The sequence below is a fragment of the Pseudorca crassidens genome, chromosome 2 (genome assembly GCF_039906515.1).
Source record: "Pseudorca crassidens isolate mPseCra1 chromosome 2, mPseCra1.hap1, whole genome shotgun sequence".
NCBI lineage: Eukaryota > Metazoa > Chordata > Mammalia > Artiodactyla > Delphinidae > Pseudorca > Pseudorca crassidens.
This window is the reverse complement of record NC_090297.1, coordinates 67,639,247-67,661,606: the sequence shown is the minus strand read 5'-3', so window position 1 is coordinate 67,661,606 and position 22,360 is coordinate 67,639,247. Positions and strand designations below refer to the sequence as shown.

General features: G+C 38.2%; 1 protein-coding gene across 8 annotated transcripts in view; it reads right to left on the bottom strand.

Moving 5' to 3' along the window:
* The window catches only part of NEXN (nexilin F-actin binding protein), a 58,466-nt gene that overhangs the window by 29,954 nt on the left and 6,152 nt on the right, over positions 1-22,360 (bottom strand). For 5 of the 8 annotated variants that reach the window (XM_067726645.1, XM_067726644.1, XM_067726646.1 and 2 more), the window contains exons 2-5: positions 3,242-3,320; positions 1,612-1,803; positions 1,337-1,415; positions 1,103-1,251 (exon numbers count right to left, since the gene is read on the bottom strand). In XM_067726645.1, the coding sequence (XP_067582746.1) occupies positions 1,103-1,251; positions 1,337-1,415; positions 1,612-1,803; positions 3,242-3,320 (499 nt within the window). The remainder of the gene's footprint in view (positions 1-1,102; positions 1,252-1,336; positions 1,416-1,611; positions 1,804-3,241; positions 3,321-22,360) is intronic. The other 3 variants (XM_067726648.1, XM_067726647.1, XM_067726652.1) reach the window with 1 other exon arrangement.

The window sequence follows — 22,360 nt, the reverse complement described above, 5'->3', positions numbered from 1 at the left end:
ATAGCCCACTTACTTTGTACCAGGCACTGTACTAAGTGCTTTGCATTTATTAACTCATATAATCTTATTAAAAACGCTAGGAGATATACCATTATTGTCTTGTTAAGCTCAATACATTGATCATCTCTTTTGATCCTACAGTGTAGACAAGGTTAAAGTACATAAGCAATATAACTGTCTTCTGTGTCTTTTTTCTATGTCTCTATGACAACAGATCTTTTGTAATATAAAACAGATATCAATATATTAAAGAAATTTTTGTGAATTGACCAGTTCTTTACTTAATAAAATGTAATTATGACTATTAGAATTTCAAGTTTCTATGTCATTACACACATGAATCATTTGGAGAGATTAGCTTTTTCTGGAAATTAGATCAGATTCTTGAGTATTTTAAAATACTTACCAGCTTCTTAGTTCTCATGCTCTGAGAAGAAAATATATGGGAATTCTAAGTTCATTAAGAGACTATATAAAATCATAGTAATAATGTTTTTCTCCCTCTAATTTGTCCTCTGTGGCTATGGGCAACAGTAATGGCTATATGAAGGAAATGACTGTCACACATTTCTCCCTTCTACTACCGTCCCCAACTTAAAAAACAAAGCTAAGCTAGCTAATAATACCATTATTGAATAAAATGTGACTTGAATTTGTTTCAAATAATTGAGTAGGAAGATATCCTAATTAAGCCTGTGTTTGATAATAACCAGCAAGTATTTTTTGATTGCTATTAAAAGACCAGCATTTTGTTATATGCTTGTGGATAGTTTATGTGTGAACTTGCCTTATATCTTTGTAAAATTCTCTAATGTGTCAAGAAAAATAAGGAATGTGGACAGTGTAAGGAATGCAGAGAGAATGATAAGATGGTATATAACAAAAGTCATCTCAGTATTCAACCTTGAAATAGGCACATTCTGCCCTTATCCTTCTAGGCATTTGATATTAAATATTTGTGCTTAAGATCTTATTTCCATGTTAGCTACTATTTAACAGGTTTATGTTATATTAAAATATTTTGATTAGGCAGCATACTGATTAGTTTTACTCTGTACAATTAGTTTCTGAAGCAAATACCAAATTAATATCTAGTGTATACCTGCTCAGCCCTTTTTGCTAATTCACGTTGGATCTTCCTCTTTTCTAACATATCCTGCTCAATTCTGCGTTTTCGTTCCTCTTCTGTTCTCTTCCTTTGTTCCTCTTGTCTTTGTTTCTCCATTTCAGCAAATTTACCTTTAACAGTTCCTAAGAATATATGAAACATGTTTGATATTTTGCTATGCTTCCTTTTTTGCAATTTTATTTACAATTTGCCCCTCAAGTGTCTTACCTGTTAGCTTTGGGACGTAAGCCTTTTCTACTTTAGAAGATACCTCTTCCTCATCATCAGAAGCAAGCATTTCTTTAATCTAGATGGTTAAATAAATTAATATGAACATATCCAAACTTTAGACTAGATCATATTATATGCAGAGTTTGCAATTAGTTTATAAACACAGAAAATATTAATTATAGTTAATATGAAATGTGGTTAATGTGAATAACAAATAAAATGTAAAAGATGAAAATGAATATTTGCATGAGAATAAAATAAAATAAAATAACCTCCTGCTTTCTCCTGTTCCATTCTCTCTCTCTAATATATTGTTCTTTTCTTCTTTGCTTTTCGGTTCTAGATCTCCTTTGATTTCTTTCTTCCCTGGCTCTCTGCATGGCTTCAAACTTATCCTTTACATCACCCTTGCCAAGTTTTGGCACATAGGTTTTTGGTACAGGTTTAGATGAAGAAAGCAGAAGCTTCATTAGAAGAAAATAAAGAGAAGAAAGTTAAAAAAATAAGAAAGGAAGAAATTAGGTAAAGATAGATCAGAATAAGCAATATAAGAAATACTTATTGAAACAGACTATAGATAGAAATGAGTTTGAAACCTTTATTTGTATAATCGGAATCTGATTAGATACTTTCTAAAGTCTAAGTATGAAAAATGAAATTACAGAAAATATGAGAGTAAAAATGTTATTAATATAAAGCAAAGAAGTCCCATTTTGTAGGTGTGTTCCACTGAAGCTGAAGGCTAGCAAAATATAAAAACTGAAGACTGGATTCCAATTTAAAACAACCTGTATTTTATTGTCCTATTTCATTACATTAAAGATTCAGATTTTATATCTCTTGCTTAAAAGATACCAAGACTAATTTTAATAAGTTAGATGAAGTTGAAAACAAAGCAAAAAGTTTAAGACTAATTCACATAAGCCTAATTCTTGCTTGTTTCCATATCTAATATCAGCAAAACTGAAGGCCTTTACTTCTCATTTGTGGCTGAGGTGAGCCAAGGTCTTTGTGCACAAGCAGTGATTTTTGTTGTTACTACTGCTATACTGCCCATCTAGAACTTCTTTAAACCCAAGTTGAAAATACGTAAAAATGCTGCATCATTCCAAGTAGGAGGTGCCCTAAGAGGAAAATTCCTAAATGACAAAAGAGCTTTCCAAAGAAGGAGGAATCTGTTAAAAGACTAGAGAAATGATTTTCCTCCATCTGAAACCAGGAAAGCAAATTATTTTCATCTTTTAGAAAATTAAACTGATCTCTAAAAGAAGTTTCAGAAAACAAAACTTCATTGCCTCAGAACACCAAACCCTTTCTTCTAGTGATAATGGCAAATTGCATAATTAATCTGTGCCATACCCAGCCCCTATTTTATTTTCTACTTATGGTACCATTGGCCATTTTAAGGTTTTTTAAAGTTTATAATTTTGAGGTGTCAGCAACTGATTTCTTCTTATTACAATTCTCAGTAACAACAGCCAAGAACCAGAAAAAGGCCTAAGATAAGTTTAACTGCAGATGCTAGAAGAAGTAGCTAAGAAGGATCCTCACCTGAGAGTGAATTATCTCTTTCTCCTTAAAGTATATACATCAATTCTGTTTTTTTAATACTGAAAAAATAACTTCTAAAATTTATCAAGATATTAAAATCTACTCAAGATGCTAGCCATCACATCTACTTCACTATCACTCACAAAACTTAATAATCATGCTTCCTAGATAAGAATCCAAACGAAAATACTGGGCCCAAGACCAGCCTGTGAATTTTACCTCTTCTTATGTTTTACATCTTGACACTATGTCACTATGAACTTCTGTGAATGACCTTTCCACCAGTTGCCCTTTTCAGCAATTCTACAGTCAACCCTATGATTCCCCCATTTTTTAACTTTTAAGACTTACCTCAGCCTTTTGAGAAATATCATTCATGTTTGCTCTATGCAGTCTTGGGGTGATTATGAAGCTTTGTAATTTTTTGCACCTGAAAAAAAATATTAGTATTGAATAATTTTAATGCCTTAATTTTTTAATATGCTGTGTATTTTTTTAAGAGAAATAGCACGTTAATTGCCCCTCAAAGAATAATGACATCATCCAAGCAAGTAATAAATTATAATAACCCTCAGCTTTTCCCAAGATTCAGGGTATAGAAGGTACAAGGTGCAAGGTGTTAAAAGATTCTTGTAAGTTTACAGCCCAGAATAACTTAGTGAACGTATCAAGTACCCTTGCAAAAAATTTGTATTCTGCAGTTATTGGATGTATTATTCTATAATTATCAATGGGGCCAAGGTGGTTGATTGTGTTATTTAGGTCTTCTATGTCTTTACTAAAAAAAAATTTTTTTGGCCTAGTTCTATCAGTCTTAAACTATATGGAATTTTCTACTCCTTTATTATTTTATTTAGTTTTGGCTGTGTCCGATCTTAGTTGAGGCACGTGGGATCTTCGTTGAGGCATGAGGGATCTTTTTGTGGCAGCGCGGGCTCTTCATTGTGGTGTGTGGGTTTTCTCTTCTCTAGTTGTGGCACGCAGGCTCGAGGGCACATGGGCTCTGTAGTTGTGGCGCGTGGGTTACAGAGCACGTGGGCTCTGCAGTTTGCAGCACGTGGGCTCTAGTTGAGGCAAGCGAGCTTAGCAGTTGTAGCGCACAGACTTAGTTGCCCCGCGGCATGTGGGATCTTAGTTCCCTGACCAGGGATCGAACCCATGTCCCCTGCATTGTAAGGTGGATTCTTTACCACTGGACCACCAGGGAAGTCCCTGTCTATTCCTTTAATTCTGTCATTTTTGTTTTATGCAATTTCAAACTTTTAAAAATGCATATGTTATGACTATAATATCTTCTTCTTGAATTGGCTCTTTCATCAGTATGAAATTTCCCTCTTCTTATCCCATTGTCTTGAATTTATCTGTTATTAAAATAGCCACGCCAACTTTCTTTAGTTTGCATGGTGTATAATTTTCTAGCCATTTACTTTCAACCTATTTATCCCTTTATATGTAAAGCACATCTCTTGGACACAGCATATAATTGGATCTTGCATTTTTAAAAATTAAATTCTGATAATATCTTTTAATTGCAGTGTTTAGCCCATTAACATTTAAGGTAACTATGTATATGAATGGACTCAAGCCTACCATTTTACTATTTGTTTATTGTTTGCCCCTCTTTTTTTGCTCCTCTATTATTCTTTTTCTGCCTACTTCTGTATTAATTGAATAATTTTTAGAATTTTATCTATTGGCTTTAAACTTTTAATTAAAAAAATTTTAAGGTATAATAGACATACAATAAGTTATACCTTTTTTTTTTTTAGTTATAATTTTTGAAAGTGCACAATTTGATAAGTTCTGACATATGTATATACCCATGACACCATCACCACAGTCATGATATAAATATATATATATATAGAGAGAGAGAGGGACTTCCCTGGTGGTCCAGTGGTAAAGAATCTGCCTTCCAATGCAGGGGATGTGGGTTCGATCCCTGGTTGGGAACTAAGATCTCACATGCTGTGGGTCAACTAATCCTGCGTGCCACAGTTACTGAGCTCGTGTGCCTCAACTAGAGCCCACGTGCTGCAAACTACAGAGCCCACGTGCTCTGGAGCCCAAGCGCCACAGCTAGAGAAGAGAAAACCCGCACGCCACAACTAGAGAGAAGCCCACTCACCGCAAGAAGATCCCGTGCGCCACAGCTGAGACTAGATGCAGCCATAAAAATTAAATAAATAAATAAATAAATGAAATATTAAAAAATATATATATATGTAGGGATTCCCTGGTGGTCCAGTGGTTAGAACTTGGTGCTTTCACTGTTGTAGCCTGGCATCAATCCCTGGTTGGGGAACTAAGATCCCTCAAGCCATGCAGCGTGGCCAAAAAAAAAAAAGATATGAATATACACATTACACCCAAAAGTTTTCTCAGACCCCCTTTAACCTCCCTTTTCTTCTAGCCTTTCCCACCTCCATCCCTAGGCAGATATGCTTTCTGTCACTGCAGATTAGTTTAAATTTTCTGTAAATGGAATCATCCAAGTGTATACTCTATTGTTTGGCTTCTTTCACCATGCATAATTATTTTGAGATTCATCCATGTTGTTGCATATATCAATAGTTCATTTCTTTTTATTACTGAATTTTATTCCATTGTATGAATATACCAGAGTTAACCACTGTTAATCATTCATCTGTGGATGGACATTTAGGTTGTTTCCACTTACTATTACAAATATAGCTGGTATTGGGCTTCCCTGGTGGCGCAGTGGTTGAGAATCTGCCTGCCAATTCAGGGGACATGGGTTCACGCCCTGGTCTGGGAAGATCCCACATGCCATGGAGCAACTAAGCCCATGTGCTGCAACTACTGAGCCTGCGCTCTAGAGCCTATGAGCCGCAACAAGAGAAGCCCGCACACTGCAGTGAAGAATAGCCCCCACTCGCGGCAACTAAAGAAAGCCCACGCACAGCAACGAAGACCCAGTGCAGCCAAAAATAGATAAATAAATTTTAAAAATTAATTAAAAAATAGTCTCCTTCTTAAAAAAAATAAAGCTGGTATGAATATTCACATACAAGTCTTTGTGTGGACATATGCTTTTTTATTTCTCCTGGGTAAATAAATAAAGTATAATGGCTAGGCCTTATTGTAAATGTATGTTTAACTTTTTAAGAAACTGCCAAGCTGTTTTCCAAGTGGTTGTACCATTTTATCTTCCCACCAATAGTGTACAAGAGCTATACTTTCTCTACATCTTGATCAACACTTGGTATCGTCTTCTTAATTTTAGACATTCTAAATGTGTGTAGTGACATCATATTATGGTTTTAACATTTCCCTAATACCTAATGATATTGAACATCTTTTCATACGTTTCTTTTCTATCTATAAATATTCCTTGGTGAAGGTATCTGTTTAAATCTTTTGCCCATTTTATTACTTGGTTGTTTATTTTCCCATTATTAAGTTTTGAGAGTACTTTGTATATTCTAGGTACAAGACATATATCAGATGTATGAACAGGAAAAATTTTTCTCCCACTCTTTGGCTTGTCAAAAGACAAGCCAATTTTTTTTTTTTTTTTTTTTTTGCGGTACGCGGACCTCTCACTGCTGTGGCCTCTCCCGCTGCGGCGCACAGGCTCCGGACGTGCAGGCCCAGCGGCTGTGGCTCACGGGCCCAGCCGCTCTGCGGCATGTGGGATCCTCCCGGGGGCACGAACCCGTGTCCCCTGCACTGGCAGGCGGACTCCCAACCACTGTGCCACGAGGGAAGCCCTAACAGTGTCTTTTGAAGAGAAGTCCTTCATTTTTATAAAGTCCATTTTATCAATCTTTTTCTTTTATGGAATGTGCTTTTGGGGTTGTACTGGCACAAAGAACCCAAAGATAATTTATCCTACATTTTCTTCTACAAGTTTTATAGTTTTAGGTTTTGCATTTAGGTCTTTGATCCATTTTTAGTTAATTTTTGTATATGGTGCAAGTTCTCTCTCTCTTTTTTTTTTTGTATATGGGAAAACAATCTTTCCAGGGCCATTTATTGAAAAAACTTATCCGGGCTTCGCTGGTGGCTTAGTGCTTAAGAATCCACCTGCCAATGCAGGGGACAGGGGTTCGAGCCCCGGACCAGGAAGATCCCACATGCCACGGAGCAACTAAGCCCGTGCGCCACAACTACTAAGCCCGCATTCTAGAGCCCGTGAGCCACAACTACTGAGCTCGTGAGCCACAACTACTGAAGCCCACATGCCTAGAGCCGGCACTCTGCAAGAAGAGAAGCCACTGCACTGACCAGCATGCGCACCGCAACGAAGAGCAGCCCCCGCTCGCCACAACTAGAGAAAGCCCTCTTGCAGCAAAAAAGACCCAACGCAGCCAAAAATAAATAAAATAAATTTATAAAAGAAAAAAAAAAAAACTTACCCTTTCTCCACTGAAATACTTTTGTACCTTTGTCAAAAATCAATTGACCAGGGCTTCCCTGGTGGCGCAGTTGTTGAGAGTCTGCCTGCCGATGCAGGGGACACGGGTTCGTGCCCCGGTCCGCGAAGATCCCACATGCCACGGAGCGATTAGGCCCGTGAGCCATGGCCGCTGAGCCTGCGAGTCCGGAGCCTGTGCTCCGCAACGGGAGAGGCCACAACAGTGAGAGGCCCGCGTACAGCAAAAAAAAAAAGAAAAAGAAAAAAATCAATTGACCATTTACATATGTCGGTCTATTTTTGGACCCTCCATTCTGTTCCATCAATTTATCTGTCTCTCTTGATGCCAATATTACGTTTGTTTGTTTGTTTTTAACTATAGTCACCATGCCACAATCTTTTTTTTTTTTCTTGGTCATGCCACGGGGCATGTAGAATCTTATTTCCTGACCAGGGATCGAACCTGTGGCCTCTGCATTGGGAGCGTGGAGTCCTAACCACTGGACCACCAGGGCAGTCCCGGATTAGTGTACTATATAATGAGATATGAAAAAGGTGCTGTAGAGAATTCCCTGGTGGTCCAGTGGTTAGGGCTCCATGCTTCCACTGCTGGGGCTTGGGTTCGATCCCTGGTCAGGGAACTAAGATACTGCAAGCCGTGTGGCACGGCCAAAAAAAAATAAAAAAGTAAAAATAAAAGAAAAAGAAAAGGGTAGTGTAACTCTGACCCTTCTTTTTCAAACTCGTTTTGGCTATTCTAAGTCCTTTGTATTCACATACAAATTTTAGGATCAGATTGTCAATTTCTGTAAAAACGCCTGCTGTGATATTCATTGGGATTGTGTTGAAAACTGCAGATGGATTTGAGGAGAATTCACATCTTAATAATGTTGAGTCTTTTGATCTATGAACACAGTATATCTCTTGATTCAGTTAGTTACATCTTCTACAATTTTTTCTCAGACATGTTTTATAGTTTTCACTGTGCAGGTCTTCCACATCTTCTGTGAGATTTATCTCTAAATAATTTCATGTTTATTGATGCTATTGTAAATGCTGTTTTTTACATTTCAGTTGATGATTGTTTGATACTAGTATATAGAAATACAACTTTTTGGGGGGGGGCTGTGTTGGGTTTTCATTGCTGCGCACAGAAGAATTTCTCTATTCGCGGCGAGCAGAGGCTACTCTTTGTTGTGGTGCGCAGGCTTCTCACTGCAGTGGCTTCTCTTGTTGCGGAGCATGGGCTCTAGGTGCGTGGGCTTCAGCAGTTGTGGTGCACGGGCTTAGTTGCTCCGCGGTATGTGGGATCTTCCCAGACCAGGGATCGAACCTGTGTCCCCTGTATTGGCAGGCGGATTCTTAACAACTGCACCACCAGGGAAGTCCAGAACTTATTTTTGTATTCTGATCCTATATCCTGTTACCCTGCTGATGTAATTTATTACTTTATTGTAGATTCCATCAGATTTTCCACATAGACGATTATATCATCTGTGAACACAGTTCTAACTTTTACTTTCCACTCTGGATGTCTTTTATTTCTTTTTCTGGCCTGATTGTACTAGCTAGACTCTCCAGTACAATGTGAAATAGAAGCAGTGAAAGGAACCGACAAGGACCTACTGTATAGCACAGGGAACTCTGCTCAATATTCTGTAATAACCTAAATGGGAAAAGAATTTGAAAAAGATTAGAGGTATGTATACGTACAACTGAATCACTTTGCTGTACACCTGAAACTAACACAAAATTGTAAATCAACTATAGTCCAATATTTTAAAAGAAGAAGAAGAAGAAAAAGAAGAAGTAGTGAGGACAGACATTTTTGCCTTGTTCCTGATCTTAGGGGGAAAATGTTCTGTCTTTTACCATTAAGTATGTTTTTTTTTTTTTTTTTTTTTTTTGCGGTACACGGGCCTCTCACTGTTGTGGTCTCTCCCGTTGCAGAGCACAGGCTCCGGACGCGCAGGCTCAGCGGCCATGGCTCACGGGCCCAGCTGCTCCGCGGCATGTGGGATCTTCCCGGACCGGGGCACAAACCCGTGTCCCCTGCATCGGCAGGCGGACTCTCAACCCCTGCGCCACCAGGGAAGCCCTGATTTTTAACTATAGATTTTTCTTAGATGCCCTATTTCAGATGAAGTTCTTTTCTATTCCTATTGTGGTGGAGTAATTTCAGGAACGGATGTTGTATTTAATTTAATGCCTTTTCTATGTCTATGAAGTAATCATATGATTTTAATTTTCATTATGGTGAATTACTTAATTTTCAAATGTTAAATAGACTTCATTTTTTAATGTAAGTTTATTTATTGTTATTTTATTTATTAATTTATTAATTTGGTTGCACCCGATTATATATATTAATTTAATTAATTAATTATATATTAATTAATTTATCTTAGTTGCAGCAGGCGTGCTCCTTAGTTGAGGCTCTCAGGTTCCTTACTTGCGGCCAGTGGGCTACTTAGTTGCAGCTTGCAGGCTCCTCAGTTGCGGCTCGCCAGCTCCTTAACTGTGGCACGTGAACTCTTAGTTGCAGCAGGCATGTGGGATCTAGTTCCCCAACCAGGGATCGAACCTGGGTCCCTTGCATTGGGAGTGCAGAGTCTTAACCACTGCACCACCAGGGAAGTCCCTTAAATAGACTTTATATTCCTAGGATAAATTTCATTTAGTCATGATGTATTATTCTTTCAACATACTGATAATTCAATTTGATAAAATTTTGTTAAGCACTTGTGCACCCATGTTTATAAGGCATATTAGTCTGCAGTTTTATTTTCTTGTAATGTCTGCTTTTGTTAACAGAGTAATACTGTTCTCATAGAATGAGTTGGGAAGTATTTCCTCTTCTTTAGTTTTCTGTAAGAGTTCATGCAGGCTTGGTATTATTTTTTCCTTAAATGTTTGCAAGAACTTCCCAGTGAAGCCATCTAGGGCCAAAGTTTTCTTTGTAGGAGGAGACAATATGATAGGAGTGGGTTGGACAAGATTCCATATAATTATTAACAAATCCTAACTTTGGTTGTTTAGTGGGTCTGTGGGTGCTTATTACATTATTAACAATAATTACCTAATAAAAGGAGGTCATGCATGAATGAGAGTATCATTAACCAAGGTTTGAGTAATCTATGTGCCTGAGATAAAAATAACAAGCAGCTCTAGTTCTGCTGTCTTACCTGAGCCACTGTATCATATCTAGAGTTACCTATAAGATATTTCTTCTTGTATAATAAAACCTAGTCTTCATTCTCATAGCTTCTCAAGCTTTCATTCTTCTTCTATATCTCCTAAATTTTAATAGATTGTCATGATTTGTGAATGTTATTTTCAAATTTGCTGTTATATATTACTTGACTATTTTCACTGCCCCCATACTAATACAAGCCTTCATCACCTCACACTTTGATTACTACAATTTGATAATCAGACCTAAATCTAAATTCCAACTCTGCTGCTTCCTAGTTAGGATTAGATATCTCAAGAATCATACCTACCATTAGTGGGTATCAATAAGTTTGATTAATTTCATTACTCAGTCTCCCTCACCACAATTTACCCTTTTCAGTAAAAACCAACATTTCCCCTGCTAGTGAGCACATTAACATATTATTTGTGCAATTTAAAAGAGTAATACCACAGGGTATGATGAAAATTTGATCATCTCACATGGGATTATAGGGACTGATAATTTTAGCTGAATTAATTGGCCAGAGGGAATTTCAGGAAGCCTTTTTTTCCTGGTGAAATAAAAGAAAATTGTGTGGCTTGGTGACAGTGAAGAATTAGCCTGTCAAGAGTAATCCTGGAGAATACATGGATCAGCTAGCCCTCGTCATCTAATTTTTTAAAAATCTTCAAATTATATCTTGACTTATTTATAGATTCAGAATAAAATGAGATTGATTTTTTAAAATTTAGTATGAGCAAAACCACTTAAAATGGTTTTTTAAATGTTATTTCAGGGACTTCCCTGGTGTTCCAGAGGCTAAGACTCTGCACTCCCAATGCAGGGGGCCTGGGTTTGATCCCTGGTCAGGGAACTAGATCCCACATGCCGCAACTAAGAGTTTGCATGCCGCAACTAAAGATCTCGCAACCCACAACTAAAAAGATCCCGCATACCGCAAGGAAGATCCTGCACGTGGCAACGAATATCCCACGTGCCGCAACTAAGACCTGGCACAGCCAAGTAAATAAATATTTTTGAAAAAAAATTTTAAAATGTCATTTCAGTATTCTGAGCTCTCTTTTTGAAAGTCTGTGAAAATTTGAATAGTACTAACTTTAACGTTTTTGGTTAAAGTACAAGCAAGTTATTCTTTGCCCAGAGTTCGCTCTGTTCTGCATTTTGAGGATAAAAAAATTGTAGCAAAATAAGTTTATTAGCTTTTTGCATCGTAGGACTGTCTTTTAAGGTGCAGATTGAAAACCCATAGGACCCATATCTCTTGCATAGTTTTATGTTGAAGAAGAAAATTCAAAATCAACAGATAAATATTTGTAGGATTTATAGATAATTTTTAAAAGGCATGACTCTGCCTGGTAGAACAACAGCGTGTTTCCATTGCTAACTCAGTTGTCCTTCTGTGCTAAACCAGGTTAAAGATATAAATTTGACTACATTTGGTTTATTAACTTCACAGGAAAGAACTCTGTGCCACAGTCATTGATGGATTGCCTTATCTAAACCCACTATCTCACTAATAATTCCTTTGATCACAATATGAATAATTTATGATGATAACAATCCTAGCTAGTATTTATTGAGCCTTTACTATGTGCTAGGTAATGTGCCAACTGGTTAATAAGCATTATTTCATTTATTTCCCACAATAACCCTTTAAAGTAAATACTATCATAAAACCCTCTCTCAAAAACCTTTCCAAGCTCAGTAATTTAAAATTTCTTAAAATATTAATATGAGAACAATGTCTCGGAGTTTATGTAATAGGATTTGAAGTCTTATGGAAATTGAGTCTCTGAAAACTGAGTCTCTGAAAAGTCAAGTAACTTGTCAAAGACCACACAACTAATGAGTGGTGGACATAGGATAGAAACAGGCAGTGTGACTACTGAGTCTGCATTCTTCCCCACTGTATTATGCTGATGCCAAGAAAGCAGCACAATTGTTTTGTATGGGAATACCAGCCAGCTTATAAGCTTTTACCTTCTTATGTAATCAACATAGCCTTTAATCCAATTATCTGAGAACCACAATTCTGAGCAGTAGAAACATGTTGGAAGCTAAAAAGACATTACTAACAGTATTCTCTACATTTAGTGAATTTGTAATATTTAGCTGGCAACTGGCAGCAGAACATGGTGCTGGGTAAGTGAGAAGCAGGTGTCTTGCCTTATGTGAGCAGCACAGAGTTTTTATTTAAGTAGTTTATTTCCTTTTAAAGTGATACATGCTAGCAGTTATTCTCTTAGAATTACTTGGAGTTAAGCAAAACACACAGTGAGGTTATTAAAGGATTCCCAGGTATTGAATGAAATGCTGCTCTCTCAGCTGGTTGTGGTTTAGAATTCATTTAGTAAACTCATTCATGTATGATAAAGTTAGGGACTGCTTGGTCTCTGATTTTTAAAGTGCCTAAGTCAGCAACATGCAAGCAGCCCTCCTATTGCTGTAACTAATGACTGAAGAATCCAGTAACAATATTCACATGTATGTTATTCTCTTGATTAAGAAACACAATGATACATCTCATCATTCTGCTAAATTGCTGAGAGTACAAAAGGCTTCTGAATCGCTAATGTAACAGAACATTATTTAACAATGTACTCCTAGGGTAACCAAATTCACTTTTATTTGTTTAGTGACTGTGAGAATTTTGGTTTTATGAAGGCTTTTTAAAGTATTAATTGACTTCAACAAAGTCATGACAAAGACTCTGTGAAACGTTTAAAAATTAGTTGAACGTCACACATTTTAGTGAATCTCAACACTAAACCATAAACCCATAGAAGAAATTCCTGTGAAAGGGAGTCATAGACGGTGAACTTTAGTCAAGGAATGGAGCCATAATGCACTCTAAACTGCAGCTGAAAATGTTTCAGTTTCCTTAAATCCTCTCCTTTCTGCCTCCTAGTACCCTCTCTCCATCCTAACTCCACAATGTCCTAAATACTCATGCCCTTCCTGCCAGAAGGGCACCGTCACCTTCAACTCTGCCCAAACTACCTCCTTCTCTTCTATCAGCCAACTAGGGACCATGCCGTGGACTAAGCTGCTCAATATGTATCAATAAATGATTGTAATTACAGGTGGTGGAATGTGTATTATGAAATGAAAATTTCAGAACAAATGACATATACAGGTTCGATCTTGTCATAACTTTTCATAACTCCTCTCATACAAAAATGTACAAACCTGTGTATTTTTAAATTTGATAAAAGATTCATACAAATATAATTTGAAATCTTCCAAAATATTCTCCTAGAACTTTTGCTGCTTAAGAACCTTTGTAGAATTTAGAATTATAAATATATCCTGATACTTTCTCAGTTAATTGTTGACGTTTCTAACACAATAAGACAATGATGGTAGGAATTCCCTGGCTGTCCAGTGGTTAGAACTCGGCGCTTTCACTGACCTGAGCCCGGGTTCGATCCCTGGTCAGGGAACTAAGATCCCGTAAGCCGTGCAGCATGGCCAAAACAAAAACAAAAACAAAAGACAATGACTATGGAAGAAGTACTGGAGTTAGAGCCAGAAAACTTGGATGAGGTCATTTATTAGATGTATGGTCCTGGGCAAGCCAGTTAACTTTTGTGAACTTCAGTTTTACATGTAAATTAGGCATAATAATACTTTTCTCATATTGTCAAATAAAATGGACAGTTCCTGCCTTCTGAACCTCTTTGCTACATCTGACACTCTCAGTCACTCCTTCATTCTTTTTTTTAAACCAAATTTATTTATTTATTTATTTATTTATTTATTTATGTCTGTGTTGGGTCTTCATTGCTGCGCACAGGCTTTCCCTAGTTGTGGCGAGCGGGCGCTACTCTTCGTTGTGGTGCGCAGGCTTCTCACTGCGGTGGCTTCTCTTGTTGCGGAGCACGGGTTCTAGGTGAGCAGGCTTCAGTAGTTGTGGCTGGTGGGCTCAGCAGTTGTGGCTGGCGGGCTCAGCAGTTATGGCTCGCGGGCTCTACACCGCAGGCTCAGTAGTTGTGGCGCACATGAGTTGCTCCGTGCCATGTGGGATCTTCCCGGACCAGGGCTCAAACCCAGGTCCCCTGCATTGGCAGGCGGATTCTTAAGCATTGCACCACCAGGGAAGCCCCATTCTATTTTTAAAATATTTATTTATCTTCTTTTGGCTGCGTCAGGTCTTAGTTGCGGTATGCGGGGTCTTCGTTGCAGCGTGCGGGATCTTTCGTTGCGATGCAGGCTCTTTGTTGTGGTGAACAGGTTTTTCTCTCTCTAGTTGTGGTGCGTGGGCTCCGGAGCGCATGGGCTCTGTAGTTTGTGGCACGTGGGCTCTCTCACTGAGGTGTGCAAGCTCAGTAGTTGTGGCATGCGGGCTTAGTTGCCCCGTGGCATGTGGGATCTTAGTTCCCCGACCAGGGGTCAGGGATCGAACCCACGTCCCCCTGCATTGGAAGGCGGATTCTTTACCACTGGACCACCAGGGAAGTCCCACTCCTTCATTCTTGAAATCCTTCTCATGAGCCTTCACTTGGCTCATGACACCATTTCTCTCCCTGTTCATGTCTCTGACCATTCCTTCTCTGCTCCTCTGAGGGCTTCTTTGCCTCTCTACACTTCGTCAGTGTTGTCTGCCCCCTCGTTTCAGTCTTTGCCCTTTTCTTCTGACTCTACACTTTTTCTTCAGTGAGTTAATACACTTTGGTCGTTTAAATTACCTCTCTGGTCTCATCTCTCTCCATACCTCCCTCCATCACCCATACTGAAATACTGGCACACCTGAGCCTTCACACAGCTAGCTCCCCCAGCTTGATGTTCTACTCATTCTCTTATTCTCTTAGCTAACTCCTACTCATCCTTTAGTTCTTAGATAAACTGTCACTTTTCTCCAGGAAGCCTTTCTTGCCTCCACGAGACTGGGTTAGGTGCTTTTCCTGTGTGTGTTTCTTTTTTTTTTTTTTTTTTTTTTAACATCTTTATTGGGGTATAATTACTTTACAATGGTGTGTTAGTTTCTGCTTTATAACAAAGTGAATCAGTTATACATATACATATGTTCCCATATCTCTTCCCTCTTGCGTCTCCCTCCCTCCCACCCTCCCTACTGTGTGTGTTTCTGTAGCACCCCCATGCTTACCCTAACTGTGGCATTTACCACAATGTATGGTAATAAAGTACTTTCTTGACCACCTCCTCTACCAGAAAGTGAGCTTTCTGAGAGTAGAGACTGTATTTTATACACCTCTGTATCCATAGTATTTAGCATGTGCCTGGTACATCGAAGACATATATAATAATTGTTTACTGAATAAGTAAATCCTGCCAACTTCAAGAGGAAGCACTTTATAAACAGTTAAGGATTGTTGGGATATAATGTATGACTCTATGATTATCATTATGCCGGACTATAATATAAATAGAACACACCGTTCATTACAAAAATATTTATTAAGCATCTATTATGTGCCAGGCATTCTGCCAGACATTGAGAAATGCAGCACTGAATAGACAGGTGCTCTCCCTATTCTCACGTTATTAACAGTCTCTTGGCCAAAACTCTGAACAAAAGCCTTGGAACAGGATTTTTAATGGTTCAGTCTGCCTTGCTATCTGTAGACACCGGTATGGTGCTAACATCAACCGTACTTGACACAGAATTGAAAACCAGCACACACCATACCCCAAACTTCCCATTAGATGCCTAAGGTCAATGACTTCCATTCTCAGTCTACATTCTGCAATACTCTTAATTCCACCCAGACTTTCATCTGTACATCTGGTAGACTTTATGCTCCTTTCCCACAATACAGAGGATTGGTTCCTTTCTAGTGCCTAGCTCCATGCTTGTTAAATAATAAATTATAATTTAAAATAAATCCCAAAAGCCATCATGGAAAGGTTTTCAATATCCATGTAGTAATCATCAAAACCAGGAACTCTAAAAGATTCCATTCCCCTGACTCAACTTTTATCCCCTTAATAAACTGTCAATACTACATTTTAAAATATGCTATCGAACACTTAACAAAAGATTTTCAAATTAATGTTTTGGAAACAGATTCTCAAATTCCAAATACCCATTCAATCTTTGATCATTTTATCAACTCCTCCCACTTTCATGCTTTTTACATACATTATTAGTCAACATTTCACCTACTAGTCTATAAACTCATGTGGAATTTGCTGCTTTATTTAGCACAGAGGTCCCAGGCCCTCCTTCAATTTCACATAATAATCCTTACTAGAAATACTCATATATATTTACTATTCATATGGATCATTATTTTGATTAATAAACTTACTTAATAAACTTTGATTAATAAAATAAACTTTGATTAATAAAAATAAGAAGCTATAAAATTCAAAGTATTCACTTTAATAGTTTTCTCTCCTTCAGAATGCTGATAAACATTTCTGAATTATTAAAACTTTTCAATAGGTACCAGAATCCAATGTGGTGAGTACATAAAGTTACCTCAGTTGCTATAGGAAAGCTTTTTTAATGCAGTCTCTTCAAAGTTCTTAACTGGTACATATTATCAGAATAATGATTTTTTTATACTTCTTTATTGGAGCATAATTACTTTACAATGTTGTGTTAGCTTCTGCTGTACAAGAGTGAATCAGCTATACATATACATATATCCCCTCCCTCTTGGACTTCCCTCCCACCCTCCCTACCCCATCCCTCTAGGTCATCACAAAGCACCAGCTGATGTCCCTGTGCTATGTGGCTGCTTCCCACTAGCTATCTATTTTACATTTGGTAGTGTATATATGTCAGTGCTACTCTCTCACTTCGTCCCAGCCTCCCCTTTCCCCACTGTGTCCTCAAGTCCGTTCTCTATGTCTGTGTCTTTATTCCTGCCCTGCCACTAGGTCCATCAGTACCATTTTTCTAGATACCATGTATATGTGTTAGCATACGGTATTTGTTTTTATGACTTACTTCACTCTGTATGACAGACTCTAGGTCCATCCAACTCACTACAAATAACTCAATTTCCTTCCTTTTTATGGCTAATATTCCATTGTATATATGTGCCACATCTTCTTTATCCATTCATCTGTCGATGGATATTTAGGTTGCTTCCACGTCCTGGCTATTGTAAATAGTGCTGCAATGAACACTGTGGTACTTTTATCTTTTTGAATTATGGTTTTCTCAGGGTATATGCCCAGTAGTAGAATTGCTGGGTCATATGGTAATTCTTTTTTTAGTTTTTTAAGGAACCTCCATACTGTTCTCCATAGTGACTGTATCAATTTACATTCCCACCAGCAGTGCAGGAGGATTCCCTTTTCTCCACACCCTCTCCAGCATTTATTGTTTCTAGATTTTTTGATGATGGCCATTCTGACTGGTGTGAGGTGATACCTCATTGTAGTTTTGATTTGCATTTCTCTAATGATTAGTGATGCTGAGCATCTTTTCATGTGTTTGTTGGCAATCTGTATATCCTCTTTGGAGAAATGTCTATTAGGTCTTCTGCCCATTTTTTGGATGGGGTTGTTTGTTTTTTTGATATTGAGCTACATGTATATTTTGGAGATTAATCCTTTGTCAGTTGCTTCATTTGCAAATCAGAATAATGATTTTAAGTACACATTACATATTAGTAAAATGAGGTTTTCTTTTTCTTTCTTTTTTTTTTTTTCTTTTTTTTGCCTCACCACGTGGCATGGGGGATCTTAGCTCCCCAACACCAGGGATCGAAGCCACAACCCTGCAGTGGAAGTGTGGAGTCTTAACCACTGGACTGCCAGGGAAGTCCCTAAAATGAGGTTTTAAAAGTTCCAGAGTAACTTCTAGCCATGATTCTTTTGATTTCTAATAAGGTAACAGCTTGCCATTCTTTCTACCTTCATCAACTCGGCTACTGCCTTCTCTACTGCTCTGTGCTCCTTAACTCTGGTCTATCACTCAGCTCTGAGGATATAAACTGCACAGTGCATCATGCACCAGAACCGAAATTCTTACCTGGGCTTGTTAGGCCCTTTTGCAGGTTCCCTTAGCCTCTCTGATTTACCTTGTCTTCTTCCATTCCTTCAACCTCCCACCTCGACAAATACATTCAATGCCTGTTTCCATCTCCAAGACAATTCTTAAGCCACTTCTTTCCCAATGAAGTATTTTCCCAAACTAACAATAAATAGAAATGGTGATTTTCTGCACTTCAACCTAAGCATGGATTTTTTTCCTTCAGTCTCTGACATCTCAAAATGTGTTTAGAGTTTCTAGATATATTAGATTTTCTAGTTGCTAGATGTATCTGGCATACATTTAAATATTTTATATTAAACATCTTAGATGTATCAGTCTAATCTATCTTCTTTAATTTTTTATTATTTCACACATATATAAAATTAGAGCAACTCATATCATAGACCCCCATACACCCACCACAAAGCTTCAACAATTATCGGCTTTTTCCATTGTCTTCAACAATGCAAAGTCTGTTTCTTACAGCCTGCCCAATGCCTATTTCAGCACAGCGCACAGCACTTTACAGACGCTTTAAGCCCTACTGCAATGGCACCCACCACATTCTAGGCACTGCGCAGGACCTCCTCCTAGCCCTCAGAATTATGCCCAGGATCAAACCCCGTAACTCTCGCCTTTTATTCTCTCTTGGGAAGACTTTAAAGTAACCACTCAAAGAAAATTGGCAAGTTCTCATTTGGTGAAGTCATTAATGAAATGAAGTTACATATATCAATAAAATGTAAGAATTTTTTTCTAGGGGCAGGACAGGAATAAAGATGCAGATGTAGAGAATGGACTTGAGGACATGGGGAGGGGGAAGGGTAAGCTGGGACGAAGTGAGAGAGTGGCATGGACATACATAAACTACCAAATGTAAAACAGATAAGCTAGTGGGAAGCAGCCGCATAGCACAGGGAGATCAGCTTGGTGCTCTGTGACCACCTAGAGGGGTGGGATAGGGAGGGTTGGAGGGAGGGAGACGCAAGAGGGAGGGGATGTGGGGATATATGTATACGTACAGCTGATTCACTTTGTTATACAGCAGAAACTAACACACCATTGTAAAGCAATTATACTCCAATAAAGATGTTAAAAAAAAAAGTAAGAATTTTTTTAAAGTTACAGTACATTAGAAGAAAGACCTGTTGTCTCTATACTAATTAAGGAGAAGGGTGGAAAATAACAACTGAATCCCTATTATGTACCATATACTAGGTGGTTTGAATGTTATTTCTTAAAGTCAGAGGTGATGAGTATGATAGAACTAAGAATAAATGGGAAATGAAGAAATTTGCTAAAATGAATAAATATGTATTTATTAATTAATTCAAGAAACATTTATTAAACATCTTTCTACAATGTGCTAGACAGTATAAGGCACTACATATACAAAGATGAATATAGAATAAAATATGTCTTTTCATGGAGCTCATAGACCACATGGGATGAAAGATAATTACCAAGAAAGTATAAAAAGGCATAATGTCTGAGCCTATTATTTATTATTATTTTTTTTGCGGTACGCGGGCCTCTCACTGCCGCGGCCTCTCCCGTTGCGGAGCACAGGCTCCGGACGCGCAGGCCCAGCGGCCACAGCTCACGGGTCCAGCCGCTCCGCGGCACGCAGGTCCTCCCGGACCGGGTCACAAACCTGCGCCCCCCGCATCGGCAGGCGGACCCCCAACCACTGCGCCACCAGGGAAGTTCCCTGAGCCTATTACTGAGGAGCCCAGAAAGCTTTTGTTTATATAGATTATATCTATAGATATATAATGTATTGAACATAAAACAGAATTTCCAAATATATACTTATTAAGTCATTTGAAATAACAAGCCCATTATACATAAACACATTTTATGAAAAAAACTACTTTCCAAAATAAAAGTAATTAGAAAAGTGACATTGTTTTACATTTTTGCATATCTCTTTAATATCTGGCTTAATAAAAGACAGGTATATTCTCATATCTGTTTCTACATTCAAACTATCATGATACGTTGTTTTGACTGAAGTATATAAAGAAAACATGGCCTCATACAGATATGTTGTTAGAAAAGGAAGGACCTCATGGGTCCTTGAAGGGTCTTGGGGACTCCCAAGGATTCTAAAACCACATTTTGAGATTTCCTGAATTATAGGAAAGAACATTGTATCAAATCATGTCAGTTCTAATTCTAAAAATAAAGTAGTAGACTGAGCACTCCCTTACTGTATTTTAGAACACCAAATGAGGCTTAGTTTAACAACTTAATTCCTATACTCAGTAACATAAATGCCAAAGGATTTATATCTGGAATCTCACACACTTAATCTAGTATTAAGTAACTTTTCCTCTGTTTGGGCAGGCAGATGTAATGTCTTTAACCACCTTAAAGGGGCAGCAGCAACACAACAATTAGGCCTCACTGTACTTTTCTAAGTGTCTAAGATGTCAAGCAAGCCAGTTGAATTGTTATCAAGAATAAGACAAAACACTGACCAAAGGATAAGGTTGAACATGTGGTTCATCAACAAAAGCTTGGTCATAATAAAAGTATGATGAAGGGATTTCATAATGCCATTCCAGCATATTAAGCATTCAATGTCTTCTTAAATGAAGACAAGTACCCATCATAGGTTTCAGAGGGAATACTGCAATATTACTATAGCCTGTCCATGATTTATCAAGAATGCATTTTTTTTCAAACTTGACAGATTAGGTCTGTATTTACAAACACAGTATTTTTGTGAGGAGAATCTACTGTGTACCAGACATTATGCCTGGTGATGGTATACAAAATGTAGGTGACAGCCTTTGAAATCAATTAGCTTTGTTAGGAAAAAGAGATGGGACCACAACTAATTATAAAACAAAGTAATAAGTGCTATAACAGCAGGATATACTGGGCTACAGAAATATGGAAAAGTCATGGAAAGACTATGGTGGGTTAAGGAGGGGGCTGGGGTGAGGGCAGATGACACAGAGAGAGATGGTGACATTTGATTTAGACCCTGAAGGATAAGTAGGATTTCGCAATGTAGAAAAGTAACGGCATCCAGGCAAAAGAAGCAACACGAACAAAAACACCAAGGCCTGATAGCCCAGTACAAATTGGGGGAGCTATAAGTTGTCCAGAGAATCTATGGTAAAACTGGAGAGACAGACTGGGCACAGAATAGGAAGATTCCTAAATGCCATATTTAGAAACAGTTTAGACTTGATCCTATAGTCAATGGGGAGCCAGCAAAGGATTTTTTTAAAGTAGAAATGTGACTTAATAATATACGTATTCTAGAAAGAAAAAAGAAAGACGTAGTGTAGAAAACTGGAATAAAATGGGGAAAGACTACAGGGAGGACAAGTAGAATGATCTTGGCAACAGAAGATAAGGGCCTGAATTAAGATAGCAGCATTAGGAATGAAACGTTGGAAAAGACATTTTAGAAGTATAATTGACATGACATGGTGACCCATTCATTCATTTATTTAACAAGTGTTTATTAAGCTCCTACCACATACCAGGGACTATCCTAGGCTGTGGAGAGATGAAAGTGAACAAAAAGACAAAGTCCCTTCCTCCAGGGAAGGGGGTTGTACTGGGGGCATTACTGCAAAAATTTTAACCAATTAGATTTGGAGGGTAGAGGTGAGGAGAGGAATACTGTCAAGAATTAGTTCAGGCACTTCCCTTGTGGTCTGGTGTTAAGGAGTCCGCCTTACAGTGCAGGGGACACGGATCCGATCCCTGGTCAGGGAATCGAGATCCCACATGCTGTGGAGCAACTAAGCCTGCGCGCCACAACTCCTGAGCTCGTGTGCCTCAACTAGAGCCTGAGTGCCACAAACTACAGAGCCCATGTGCTCTGGAGCCCACACTGCAACCAGAGAGAGAAAACCCACACACCACAACTAGAGAGAAGCCCGTGAGCCGCAAGGAAGATCTGCGTGCCACAGC